This window comes from Lacerta agilis, chromosome 10, assembly GCF_009819535.1.
Source record: "Lacerta agilis isolate rLacAgi1 chromosome 10, rLacAgi1.pri, whole genome shotgun sequence".
Classification (NCBI taxonomy): domain Eukaryota; kingdom Metazoa; phylum Chordata; class Lepidosauria; order Squamata; family Lacertidae; genus Lacerta; species Lacerta agilis.
In genome coordinates, this window is record NC_046321.1 from 39,023,973 (window position 1) to 39,038,818 (window position 14,846).

General features: G+C 39.3%; 1 protein-coding gene across 1 annotated transcript in view; it reads right to left on the reverse strand.

Annotated features, from left to right (window-relative positions):
• The window catches only part of OTOGL (otogelin like), an 83,707-nt gene that overhangs the window by 55,435 nt on the left and 13,426 nt on the right, over positions 1 to 14,846 (reverse strand). The window contains 20 exon segments of the mRNA XM_033162657.1: positions 247 to 295; positions 1,555 to 1,648; positions 2,660 to 2,681; positions 2,684 to 2,824; positions 4,520 to 4,564; positions 4,567 to 4,725; positions 5,125 to 5,249; positions 5,963 to 6,071; positions 6,074 to 6,142; positions 7,224 to 7,257; positions 7,259 to 7,351; positions 8,689 to 8,700; positions 8,702 to 8,785; positions 8,787 to 8,836; positions 9,082 to 9,127; positions 9,328 to 9,437; positions 10,511 to 10,636; positions 11,385 to 11,491; positions 12,709 to 12,815; positions 13,827 to 13,954. Coding sequence (XP_033018548.1) covers positions 247 to 295; positions 1,555 to 1,648; positions 2,660 to 2,681; positions 2,684 to 2,824; positions 4,520 to 4,564; positions 4,567 to 4,725; positions 5,125 to 5,249; positions 5,963 to 6,071; positions 6,074 to 6,142; positions 7,224 to 7,257; positions 7,259 to 7,351; positions 8,689 to 8,700; positions 8,702 to 8,785; positions 8,787 to 8,836; positions 9,082 to 9,127; positions 9,328 to 9,437; positions 10,511 to 10,636; positions 11,385 to 11,491; positions 12,709 to 12,815; positions 13,827 to 13,954 — 1,710 coding nt within the window.

Genomic DNA, 14,846 nt, shown 5'->3' on the forward strand with positions numbered 1-14,846 from the left:
ACCAGTGGTCAGAGATGCTGGGAATTGTAGTCTCAAAACATCTGGAGGGCTGAGGTTGGGGAAGCCTGATCTGGGACAAATGGGGATGAAAAAGAATGGCTATGCAGAACACTTTCAAGTGAGCAGGAATTCAAACCAGACTCAGATTAAACTCCCTTCCTTAGAACATGCAGTCCATGCATCTACAGAAGAACAAGTGACCGAAAAGCATTTGAGAACTCTTCTGCTCAAAGGGAATTTTGTTACCTGCAGGAACTTCAGCAGCTTCTGTGCATCTCATTGTTCCATTTAGACACTGGCTGGTCAGTGCACATAAAAAACACATCATAATAATTTAATATAAAAGTACAATTTTATATAGCAGAATAACATTGTTAGTCATATAATGCAACTAAATGTGGTACAGATGCAATAAGCATGACATTTTAAACATCAAAAATGTCTGACAGCTGAGGATAACATAGATGGACGATCAACTTGTACTTATTGCTTCTTATACTAAGCATGCATGGCTGCATTCACACATCAGTTTATATCATTTTCATGACTTTCCCCCCTAACTGCTAAGTTCTGCATTATAGTTGAGCTTTCACATCACATAAAAGCTACTTCTGGAATTATAGTGGAATAAGAGCTGGACCATAAAGAAGACTGATCGCTGAAGAATTTATGCTTTGGAATTATGGTGCTGGAGGAGAATCTTGAGAGTCCCATGGACTGCAAGAAGGTCAAACATATCCATTCTGAAGGAAATCAGCCCTGAGTGCTCACTGGAAGGACAGATCCTGAAGCTGAGGCTCCAATACTTTGGCCACCTCATGAGAAGAGAAGACTCCCTGGAAAATACCCTGATGCTGGGAAAGATTGAGGGCACAAGGAGAAGGGGATGATAGAGGACGAGATGGTTGGATGGTGTTCTTGAAGCTACTAATATGAGTTTGACCAAAAATCCATTTCCAAAGTATTAAAAAATGAGCGCTAAACCAGCATTGTATTCCATTATAGTTGAAAAATTGAATATACTTCAATGTGAATGCAGCCTAAGTCTATCAGCCTATTCTCTCCCTTAAGACAATGATCTTCAAGATCTGGGAGAATTTCTCCAAAACTCCACTGCTAATTTTGTTCATACTGCAGTCTCACAAGGCCAAATTGGCATGTACGTAAACTGGGTAGAAATGAAGTCTACACTTCCACAAGAAACATAAGCTAAATTCCTTCTTCTGCACTTCGTACAATCACCTCCATATAGTGACAGCCATCATACATAGACGAGGTCATGTAAAGCTGTTCAGAGTTTATAGAATAGTATGTATTTACTAAATACCGGTACATACAGGTTTACTAAACAGAAAGTTATGAAAACTCGGCGAGGAGCATGCAAGACTAATTTGGGAAAAGGCTATTAAAATTTACCGTAAATATAAGTAAAGCAGTTCCAGAAACAACTGATCATGCACTGAGAACTGCACATCCAAAACAATATGTACAAGTGTCAGTCTGCAAATCTACCCCTCTGTAAATTTGAATGTGTTTAAAAACAAACAAACAAACCTCTTAGAGTTGGTTCTTACCAGAGCCTGATGGTGTGGGTAGAATTTCCCCAGGCTGAAAACTTCTGCCTTTAAAGTGGCATCGGCAACTAACCCTAATAAAAGAAAGCTTATGAATTCAGTTATAATATAGCATTACAGAACAGAAGGTGATGTATAATTCATACCTCATATCCTAATTGTTACAATAGGCATATCCTTTGAAGTCATCACTGGCTTGCTCATTAATATCAACAGTACAAATTTTCCTTCAGATTATACAGTACTAGAACTATAAATACTTGGATTTTTTGTGTTTGTATCCTTAAGTTCTAGAGAAAGGAGGTTTTCTTTCTGTTTTCAAGAATATTATTGGCATTAATACAACTACTGATTGGTGGTTCAGTCAAATGTTACTTGCATGCATGCTTGGGAAACTAACAGCCACTGAAATGTTGTTAAACCAAGAACTAGTTCAACTATAGGAAGGTGTCTTTAGAGCAGACATAACAGACCCTGTGATTAGACAACATGAAATGTCCCATCTCAGGGGAAAGATTTCAGTGTACCATGAAAAGGTAGCAACCTGTCACTTATTTGATTATACTTTTACCAAGCTCAGAGAAAGGTGTGTTGGTTTTCTGCCAAAATACCTGAACCTTCTGTGTGTGTACACACCATTCATTAAAGCACATTCCATTCCGCCCCCCCCCCTTAAGAATCCTGGGAACTGTAGCTCTATAGGGGATAAATTTCAGATAAAGCTCAAGGTTATTTGCTGGTGGAGAACATGCTTTAAATGTATGGTATGTATAGAGCCAGAATGCAGAATAGCATAGATTTTGACCCTCAGCAAGTATTAAGTTTTGTTCATGCTCAGAACCTGGCTGCTGAGCAAGGAATTTGAGGAAGCAATATTCTTCCAGGTTATGGTTGCTATTAGTTGCATAGATGGGATTTGCCTGTCATCCACATTACATCAGTCAATCTATAATAAGAAGATGAGGAGGTCCGTCCATTTCAACTCTACAATTTGCACAATAATTAGGAAAAATATTCTAAAAGCTAGAACTAGGGTGTGTTTGCTTCTTTTTAAAATGCAATTAAATAAATTTAAAACAGCTTACATTGGCACACAAAAGTTGATAGATCTTCAAAGTATTTTCCATCAGGGCAATTACATCCTTCAGCACAATCATGATCGCAGGCATCCAAAAATGAGAGGGAGGAACAGGAATGCTCACAGAAAGAGGAGCACTGGTGGTACAGCATACCACTTCTGCACATTAATGCTACAGATAACAATGTATTGTTCGAATGTCAGGCCCAGACATCAAGATGCACTGCTACACTTTAACAAAACCCACTTTCTCTTTAGCATTATTTATTAAATTTTATCTGACCCTTCCTTCCAAAAGACAGAAACAAAACAATAAAAGCAATAAAATTTAAACCTTAAACACACAAACACCAAATGAATATCCACAAAACTAACAATGTCAAAGCTGCTGATAATGTTTTCTGTTCTCAAATGCCTAGGTGCACAGGATTGTTTTTTAATTCCTCTAAACATTAATATGGAGTGGCTGTCTCAGTTGGTACTGCTCTGTGGTGGTTCCAGTCCTACTTGGATGCTTGTACTCAGAAGGTGGTGCCTGGCGAGTGGAACCTTCAGTTGGGGATTCTGCAAGGTTTGATTTTATTCCTCATATTGTTTAACATCTACACAGGCATAGGCAAACTCATTCCTCCAGATGTTTTCAGACTACAGTTCCCATTGTCCCCGACCACTGGTCCTGTTAGCTAGGGATGATGGGAGTTGTAGTCCCAAAACATCTGGAGGACCAGGTTTGACTATGCCTGATCTACATGAAACCATTGAATGTGGTTATCCAGAATTTGGAGTATGTTTGTCAGCGATGTGCTGATGACATACTGCTCCAATACTCCTTTAAACCTGCAGGTGTGGCAGTGGACTGGTGCTAGATTGATGTATTGTCTCAGTACTGCACTGGGTGAGAGCCAATAACCTGAAGCTTAATCCAGACAAGATGTGCTGTTGGTGGGTTGTCCTTTAGGCTGGATGGATTGGATGTGGCATGTTCTGGATGAGGTTACATTCCCTCTGAAGGAGCAGGTACGTAGCTTGGAGTATTTATGGGTCTATCCCTGTCATTTGAGCCTCGGGAGGCCTCACTGGTGTAGACTGCCTTCAACTGGTGGCTACACCTCTATCTGGACAGGAGTAGCCTTACGTCTATTGTCTATGCTCTGGTAACCTGCATTTGAAGACCGTTTGGAAACTGCAGCTAATGCAGAATTTAGCAACCAGGTTGCTCACCAGGACAAGATGGTCTGAGCACACAACACCAATCCTTGCCTGACAGCCTTGCCTACCAATTAGTTTCTGGGCTCAATTCAAAGTGCTGGGTTTGACCTATAAAGCCTTATGTGGCTCAGAACCCTAATACATCAATGACTCCCCCTGCCTTAACTGGCCCAAACGCTGCAGTTTTTATCTGTTCCCAATGCTGTATATTTATTTCCTACTATATTTATGGCCAGGGTTAATTGGCTGATAGTAAGATTCTAAATTTCAGGTGAAGATTATAGAAGAGCATTTCAAACTTGCATGTAGGTTTCTTCCTTCTAAACATATAGATGCATCTGGCTGGTTTTGTGATGCATTAAATCACTTGCTTCTTAGCAAACCAAGAAAGGCTGATAAATTCTCAGTAACCCCACAAGACCAGGCTAGTACCTGTTCCATCTTACGGCTTAATCAAGGAGCAGAAGAATCCAGACATTAAAGAACAGGCCAGATCTGCTTAATGTTCAGTATGGGGTTACTAACCCAGGCAGATTTGGAAACAAACAGTCGGATGGTTTTGTTTTGTCTCTCTCTCTCTCTCTCTCTTTTAAGAATGCATGTATCTAGTAACGCTTCGATTTTAAAAAAAATAATAATTCACAGTTCAGTGACTCACCACAGTATGAGACATGAGATCTGAAGTCAACAGTAACTCCATGCTGCATAGGTAAGTATAGTGTGCAAGAGCACTGCACAAACAGCTGCTCCCACATTTGCAAGCATCAAAGCGGCACCGCTGGTAGTATAATCCTGGGCTGATGTAGACATGACATGGAGCAAAGAGTTCTTGATTGAGGAGATCACACTGGGATGCATACCCAACTAAGGGAAAGCAACATTTGGCTTATAGCAGTACTCATACTATTTAAAGCACTCAGTGAAAAGTAAGTAGCCAAGACTGATAACACTACACCAAAACTACGGGCTAGACAAAACATAATGCATGCAAATATACATGCACAGTCCTCATCCTACTGACCTTAATGAGCACCATCCCAGGAAGCTAGGTTTATATGCTAGTCACTGAAATCAATGGGGTTTAAACAAACAGGAGAGAGATTTGCCTTTACCAGAAAGATTGTTCTGAATCTAAATGGCAGATTAAAGAAACAGCCGAAAATCATCTGTAGGAGACAATAAAGTTCAGACACAGGAAAAGAACTGGGATCTCAGAACACTATTATGATAAATCTACATCAAAACCCCAGAGTAAAAGTGCACCATTTTGTTGGTTAATGTTACAAGGATCAACCACGGGGATGTTGACAGGCACATGGCATGCTGATGAAACCTTCCATGCATTGGCATGGAGCTGGGGAGTCCCTTCGATCATTCCTGCTGGAGATCTGAGGAGGAAAATGAGAGTGATTAGGCAGAAGAACCAGACAGGCCAAGAGAAAATGCCTGTCACTGGGAATAATCTATTTGCCCCAACATCGCCTAGGGTAGAGGCAGGCAAATGGACGCCCTCCAGATGTGGAACTCCAACTCCCATGAGCTCCAGCCAGCATGTCTGCAGGGCAGGAATGATGGGAGGCATGCACAAGTAGAAGAGTGTGAGCACAGAAGGTGCTCACATGTCTGAAAACTTAATATGGGGCTCTTTTTTTCCTCACTGAAGTAACATTTGAACATGGCTACCTGTAGTCTTCTGAGAACAGTTCAAGCTGCTAGGTTTGCCTTTTAAACTATTTGAGAGCTACTTAAATAGGCTTATACATCTTTCCTTTTGCTCTGCTGTACTTTCAGGATCACCTGAGAGCATTTCCTTGATGCTTGCTGGTCACCACGTGGCAAGAACTTACAACAAGGGTATACAGTAATTCAGTAGATTAGCCAAGCATAAACAATATCCAGAAAAGCTCTAGTGACTGATCATTTGGGGCTGACTGAGTAGCTAAGCTTTACCTAATAAAGTGTAGTGCTCTATATTCTATATGTTGGTTTATGTTTGTATATCTGGATATAATACACATCATTACTCAGGTTTTACATATGGGTTGAGTTTGCTTATGGGCTAACTAAATGAATAATGAAGTAACAGTCGAACTCAAACTACAGAAAATCATCTCTCAAGTTTCCATTATATGTTCCACATAGACCCAAAGTTCTCCTTTTCCAAGCAGCACTGAGTTGAATATATACTCTCTCGCCATCTTTAGCAACTGAATTCTTAAACCAAATTTAGGTTTCATCAGCTGCACAAACATTGAAGAACAGATTCGCACTTCAGCATACCCTACATGTAACAGAAGGTGGGGTAATTCCCGAAACACGTTAATAATTGCCCAGAGGTAAAAGACTGCATTCTTTTGTTAACACAACATAACATAGTATCAAAACAGAGAGGTGTTATTTATAACCTATACAGAAGAAACTGTAATTCCATCTTCATAATGTCAACCTCTTATAAAATGAAATTTTAAAATAAACAGCATTTTTTTATATACAGAACTCTGCCTCTATTATTCCAATTTAACTAAAAGCAAACAAGCAAACAAAAAGAACTGCAAAATATGACGACCTTCTCCAAACCCCTTTGGAGCCTTCTCAAGGTGGGAAATTGAGAGAGATTGGGTAACAAGTTATCCAGAAGGGCTTTGTGGTTTATTCAGCCTCAAGTGACCGACACTTAGATAGAATAGTCCTTGCAGCTATTTTGTATATAGCATATATAGGAGTGAAAGAAGGTTTAAAATACTTCCAGAGAGGAACATCCTGACAAGGTGCCCAAAGCATGATATATCAATTAACCGTGACAAGAGAAGCCTATAAACGTGCTTCGTTTCGTATATAATTCTGTTTCACATACAGAACCTGGGATGTGGGCCAACTACCTAATTCGGTGCACATGATGAGTGAAATGTGTATGCTAATCATTCAAGACCAAAAGCATAATATATCAATTAACTGTAACAGATCAGGCTTAGGGCATAAAAACTTGCTTCGCTTCATGCGTTTTGCTTTCACATCTAGAATTCCAGAGATGTGGGCCAACTAGCTAATTCAAGTCACATGATATGAAGTCCTATATAATAATCTATCAATGCCTTCAGGTTATTTAAGTTGTGATGATTCCTCAGTTCCCAAACTGAAAAAGAGTTTTCTGGAGCTGGAAACCCTGATTCATATCAACTGGTAACAGTTCATTTAAAAAACAACAACAACAACACATTATTTAACTCATCTTCTGTGCCAGGCATGAGAAAACACACAGAGAGAGACATTCATGTAAAAAATTGTATATTTTCTTGAAATAGACTGGCTAGAAAAGGAACAATAAGAACCTTAATAGAAGGGTATTGTAATAAATGTCTTACCATTATAGGTTCAACCCGGATTGATAGAGCTTATAGTGAACTTCACCACCTCGGTTCAGAGTCACTTGCTTGTTCAAGTCATCTTCAAGAACTAGCGTTATAGACTGAATGCAGACATGATCCAGGTTCTGAATGGGCCCAGGAAGGTAGGGCAACGGGGAGCACACAGGAAAGGAAAATATAGACAAGTATTTCCTAAACTGCATTCATTTATTCGTTCCATTTTGAGCAACATTCCATTTTTATTAGCCCTTCCTCCAAGGAAGAGGGCATGTTCTTTTCTCCCCCTGCCCATTTAATCCTCCCAACAACCCTGAAAGTAACTTAAACTGAGAGGGTAGTAACCAACCCAAGGTCACCCAGTGAGCTACATGGCTGAGCAGGAATTTGAACCCTGGTCTCCCCAATCTAACATTCTATCCACTACACCAGGCCTAGAGGAAAGAGCTGCAATATACCATTAAAAAATAAACGTCAGAGATATAATGAAGGAAATTTCCTTTTACTCATGGAATGCAGCAGCACCCTCTAGAGTTTTGTTGTACTACAACTCCCATCATTGACCATTGGCCATACTGGCTGGGGCTGATGAGAATTATTAGCCCACAACATCTGGAGGGTGTCATGTTGGCTAACCTTGAGCTACACATATTAAACTCAAAGAATGGTTTCGTACATAAAAGGAAGAGGTTAATGCTGCATGCATTCTGGATTTAACTAGCCAGCAGCTGAAATGCCCTATCGTTAATATTTTAATATTCTGTGGAGCTCTCAGATTTATTGTCCCCCCCCCAAAAAAAACACGAGGAGAGCTTATAAAATATCAAATAAATATCTCAGTCAGTTTCAAAATGCCTCATTACTCTGGCTGGCAGTATATCAAACCTGTTCAGCCCTGTCACCAAGAGCATTTATCTGCCTAAGACACCTGCTCAGACTGTAACCAAATATGTAGATGCTTGTGTAATCATGCGTGAATGAATAACTCTGTAGACTTAATCTCGGTAAAAGGCGCACTTGGTTTTACAAAAAGGCAATACTGACAACTGAAATGGAATCCAGGTTATGATCAGGTAGACACTCAATATTAAGAAAATGAATGATTTATTATTGCTAATCTCTTAATTAATGAATTGGCTCCAATGGTGTAGGTCATGGGTAGTCAAACTAAGGCCCCGGGGCCGGATCTAGCCCAATCGCCTTCTACCAGTAAATCCGGCCTGCGGACGGTCCCGGGAATCAGCATGTTTTTACATGAGAAGAATGTGTCCTTTTCTTTAAAAATGCACTCTCTGGGTTTTTTGTGGGGCATAGGAATTCATTCAATTTTTCCCCAAAATATAGTCCCACCCCCCCCCACAAGGTCTGAGGGTCCAGTGGACTGGCCCCCTGCTGAAAAGGTTTGCTGGCCCCTGGTGTAGGTATTTATATATCAGCATGAAATTTATTTTAAGCATGACCTTACCTGACCACATGGAAGTTTTCTGTACAGTAATTGTGAATTTGTCTTTCCCAGTGCCCTTCACCAGAATGTACTGACAAATCCCAAGGAAGGTATAATGGGCGACCATCAAAAGTTGTGAAATGGGAATCACCAACGATTGAACATTCAGCTTAAGGGAAGAACAGTTAAATATCTAGTTGGATATCGCCCACTGAATTCGATGGAACTGAGTTCTGAGTAGATGTATAAGATTTCACTGTTAGTGGTTAGAAGTTTACAACATATTTTGTACTAGTTAGATTTTGACTGATGTGTCACTTTTAGTATTTTTACTTATTAAGATACCAACATTTAAATATATTAATAAAAAGTAAATGAAAATTATCTTACAAAAACGGAGAAAAAATAAATTACCCGGGCAATCATGTTCAGTGCAGTTCCAAATTCCACCAATACAATACTAAAACAAAGTAGACAATGTGTTAACAAAATAGAATGTTGGGAGAAAACATCGTAAACCTTTTGATATTTACTATATAAATGCAACTATAAAAACTCCCACAATAAATAGCACAACAAGGCAAATGCTTTAAAGTAAGGTAATTACCGGTAAAGGTATTCGGACACAAGACAGAGATAATAGAAATAATGTCTACATACCAGTTACTACAATTCTTGCTCAATTTTTGAACCAACAGGAAATGCTGTCCCGTGATAAACACATGGACAATCAGAGAGGGAAATACAAGATCCATTGTCCATTATGAGACCTAAGGTTATAAAAAATACAATTTATGTTATCACAATAAACAGATTTTGTGTGTGTGTGTGTGTGTATCTCCTGTCATTCACTATGTAGCAAAGATGTTCATCAGGTGAAGTTTAGGGAGGGATGTTGATAAGGCCTTCTCTGGACTTGACAGTTTAAAACCATGTTTTCTCAACCATGGTTAGGATGCAACAGAGTTTGATACTAAATTGAGCATTAATACTCAATTGTGGTTAAGGAATATATCAGCACTGCCATTTAATCCTTAACCACTGTTGAGGCTGATGACAGCATGAACAATGAGAGTATGGTTTAGGGGATTTTGTTGCTGTTGTTGATATTAATTTTCTGTATCCCTATTTTTAGATTTTATGATTTGTGTGGAAATTGTCCAAGTTGCTTTTCGGTTTTATTGTTTATGACTACTTTGGTTATGCTTGTGATTATGTAACTATGGAAATAAAATGATGGTGGTGATGATAAGTAATAATGGTAGTAAATAGAGAAAGAAGTCCACAACCTGTCAGTTTGTTCCCTATCAATTAACCAGGATTAAGAGACTGCCATGATACATCTGCACCAATTCACAGCATATATGTACATGTCTAGACTAGACTATGGCCTAAAATTGAGAACTTCTGTATAGACAACAAAACCATCCTATTAAGAGACAACAAATACTGCTGTGACCAATACTGTCAACTCTCAAATAGCATTCTTTACTTGTATATCTATATCTGACATTCACACATTTGGTGAGCCTTCATACTGACCCAGAGTTGTAATGTATTCAGTACCTTTTTAAAACAATGCACAAAACAGTACCGGTATATAGCAAGAGTTGGGAAGGAAAAAAAAGATATATAGAAATGAAATAGAAACACACATACACTTTCCTGATGTTCTGATGATCTTTACACAGAACTCTACAGGTTCTATTGTACATACAACCTAGAATCAATGGAAACTTCAGAAGATGCAGGTCAAAAGGAGTGTCCCCATTAAAACACATGTCTGTTGTGAGCAGAGTGGTTTTAACATTCAAATAAGTAATTGAAAATGTAGCTTACTTACCATCAGGACAGTAGCATCCATCTAAGCAATGAAGATTACTGCCAAGACAATCTTTCTCAAAAGTGCAGGTTGGGGGACAACAGCTAATACAATCCCGATGTATAAAACTCTCTTCACACTTATCAGCTAAAATACAAGAAGTTCAAAACATTGCTATGATCCTGGTCATTGCATTTAGATAAGGAGACATATTGCACAAACCCAATAAATTAATGATCCTATGTTAGTTGTGTTCATCAACTTCAATGGGTCTACCTTGAGACTAGCATTGAATACCACCCACGAAGCATTGTACTACAGTGTATTAATAGTACTGTAACTAATTACTAGTATCCTAAATTTAGCATATGTTTCAAGTCCAAACATCTTTGAGTAGGACCTTCATAGGCACATTCATAGTAAAAAGAATCTGGAGTTGTAGACATGTACATTTATAGGAAACCAGGATTGTGTGTGTGTGTGTGTGTGTGTGTGAGAGAGAGAGAGAGAGAGAGAGAGAGAGAGAGAGAGAGAGAATGTAAATAAATGTAAATAACCCTGAAATCTAGTATGAAAAATGGTGGTACATAAATATTTTACATAAATATTTATATGAATGTAACGTAGATTAAACATCTGCTTTGACAGGATATTGAAACATCTCTATTACCCTGGCCAAGTAGTCAAAATCCAAAAATATGAAAGCAATTACTTATAATTTTTCTTGTTTCCACTCTGAATGGCTGCAATGAGCCATCTATACCACTGGGTTGCTGCAGTGGAAATGACTCAGTGGTATTAGGTTGGTCCAACAAACACCTTTAGCACTGATTGACGCACTGAAGCTATTGTTTGGCTGACCTAGTATTAAAGTACTAATCTTCACCAAACTTACTACATGCTGGAAAATCATCCCTCCAGTCTCGCACTGGGTAGCCTGCATGTGAACATGATCGCGCATACTCTGTCACTGCTCGGCAGTAAGTTTCATCATCGTCCTCTCTGAAAAGACAAAAACGAACCTTTGCTGATTAAATCTGTAATCTTTAAACTGTAGGATTATCGTAACTTCATAAGAAAATTGATATAATACAAGCTAGGAGTCAGTTTTCAGCAATAACCCCTTCCTGCTACAGCCCCCTTATACCACAAAGGGGGGGTCCCCCTCAATCCTCAGGAGTACACTTTCAGGACTCTTAGGGGGGTGCATAGGTGGCAAAGCCCTGCTCTGTGAACACAGGTCCATTATGTTCACAAAACAGAAAACAGAAGTTGGAAACCGTGCCAAAGACACTGAAATGAAAATGAAATCTACCTTTCAGCAGATGTTCCAGCTTCTAGTAGTTTTATGTTTAATATAATGATCTATCACATGGTATGCGTGCTGGTGGTTTGAAATCCCTTATTATAAAGTCACCATGTCAAACTCCATTATGCTGTTTTCTTACCCTCACTCTCCTCACCTTACCACAGATAATCCAATTAAATGAATCTCACCAACTACATGCCTTGGCATAGATAAACTGTCATTCTACAAGCTGCTTCCTGCAGTCTGCCACAGAGCAAGAATTCACTTTCACATATAGCCCAAGCCTAGTTAATGAACCCACCCCCACCTGCAAGAAATAAAATAGAAAAATCTGAAAGTTTTCTAAGAGATGTCAAAAAGGTTTGCTGGGCCTGGGCATAGAAACAAGCTTTATGGGCTTGATAGTGTTCATCTCAAACAAGAGTTGAGCATCAGAAGTGCCCAAGCTAAAGTCCTTTGACAAGCTGGGGAAATGGGGCACCACTTAAACACTGCATTGTTTTGTGTTTATGGAGCTGCCCACAGAAAGGTTGTTTTTTGTTTGTTTTTTTTTTACATTTTCTGCAGTCCCCCAGCAAATCAGCAGATATGTTTCTCTGCAGCTCTGCAGGAGGCTACTGTGAAGAGCTGTCCCTGAGAAAATTAAGTGTATCTGGCTTGGCTGACAATGGATTGAGCTACAGACAGTTTCTAGGTAAAGAAGTCGGCTCATTTCCTAGCTAAACTAATGGGAGATTGGGGCAGGGAGTCTAACTGTAGTTGACTTTGACATTTTGAACTGTTCCAAGTACTTAAGAATAGAGAAAATCACTTACAAGGCAAAGAAACAATAATGGTGAAAACGCAATACACCACCCAATTGGGGACAATACAAAAAAGAAACAGGAAGGAAAGCTTTTACTCTGCTTACCTACAAAGGTCATTCATACAGCTGGAAATATAGGGGTAAGGATCTATGCTTTGGTGGCAGCTGAGAAAAGGGAACTGCAAGAGTATTTGGCACTTGAAGTATATGTTCTGTGCAAAAAAGAATATAGCTGATTATTAATTCATGTATATTTCATAAAATAAGAATGAGCTCTCTCTCTCCCTCCCTCCCCCATCCCAAGGTCACTTTTTAACTCTCCCTGAGATCCGTACAATTTCTGCTATAACCCCTCTGTTGTCCTACATTGTGTTTCTAATGCTTGCCCCTTCCCAACAGTGTTGAATTGGCAAAATATCTCCCAGGTTCAGTGATAAAGAAAGAGAGAACATTCCCCTGAGGAACTCTTCATTCTTTAAGTAACTATGAAAATTAAATAAAAAATAAAAAAAATCCTTCCAGTAGCACCTTAGAGACCAACTAAGTTTGTTCTTGGTATGAGCTTTCGTGTGCATGCACACTTCTTCTGTATATGGTATCTGAAGAAGTGTGCATGCACACGAAAGCTCATACCAAGAAGAAACTTAGTTAGTCTCTCAGGTGCTACTGGAAGGAATTTTTTATTTTTTATTTTGTTTTGACTATGGCAGACCAACACGGCTACCTACCTGTAACTGGAACTATGAAAATTAAATCATAGTTTAATTTGGCAATAAAATGAACTCTAGTCTACGCAGTGTATGCACTCGCAGTTGAGCATGCCCAAAGTACAGCTCTTCTAACTTCCTCACATTTCTTTGAAATAAAAAAAGAATTAAAGATTTTCCCACACTGAACTTCTGATAATCAGATTAAACTTCTTCACGCAACCTATTTACCAGTGTCCATGGACTGTATCCAGTGATCTCATCCCACTAGCATAAGGACTTCCACTACACAACTGGATTTCTCTCTTGTGACCCCACCACAAATCAGTACTGTATTGGAGTTTTCCCTACCCCTAAGCATACATGAAGGTACATGCTGCAAGCCTGCAGGAGCATCAGAGAACGGCAAATTTCTCTTCTATGAGATTTCTGCTATCCAGTGCTCTCAGAACCAAAGGCCAGAAAAACAAATATCCTAGAGGCCACTCTATAAAAACAGCAATCTAGTCAGCTTACCTCATAAGATTCTGTGTCAATGTAGCATGGACTAGGAAAATCAGAGGCAATAGCTACACAAGCTGCATCATCTGGAGTTTGCACAGACCAACTGTTAGCAAATTTAGCAATATCCTCCTTATAGTCACCTATTAAACAACACAATTTCCCACAAGAGTAAATGACATATGGCTAGCATCATGTGAATGCATATACTGTAGATCAGGCTTCCTCAAACTCGGACTCTCCAGATGTTTTGAGACTACAATTCCCATCATCCCTGACCACTTGTCCTGCTTGCTAGGGATCATGGGAGTTGTAGGCCAAAAACATCTGGAGGGCCGAGGTTGAGGAAGCCTGCTGTAGATATTATTAAAATAGTCATCCATTTATGCATATAAATATTTCCTATGTTTATCAGTCATGGAAATGATTGCAATTTCCAGACACCATGTGCCTGTCTGAAAGCACCCTTGACCTGAGCTCATTAAACCTTAAACCTTTGTAACATATCTCATACAACAAGGCATTTACGGCATACTAGTGGCCACAATAAAAAAAAATTTTAACCACATTGGGTTGTATCCAGAGTAGACTCATTGAAATGATTGGAGATGACTTAGGTCCATTATTTTCACTTGGTCTACATAAGAAGAGCCTACTGGATCTGATAAATGGTACCTCTCGCTTAGTATCCTATTCTCATAGTGGCCAAGCTGTGCATGTAGGAAACCCGCAAGCAAGTTCAAGGCACAAGACCATGGTTGGCAGTAACTGGGATTCAGAAGCATTTACTGCCCCCAACTGTGGAGGGAGAACATAGCCAATATGGCCAGTAGCCATAGGTAGCCTTATCCTCCAGGAATTTGTCTAATTCTCTTTAAAAGTCATTCAAGTTGGTAGTCATCACTGCCTCTACTACTCTGAGTATAACTCAGTTGGCTTCTGTCATCATATCTACTTCGCTCTGAATTATGGGTACACCATAGAGCTGATATGAAAGCATCTTGCTATCACTTGGCAAAGCATCAATGGCTCCCA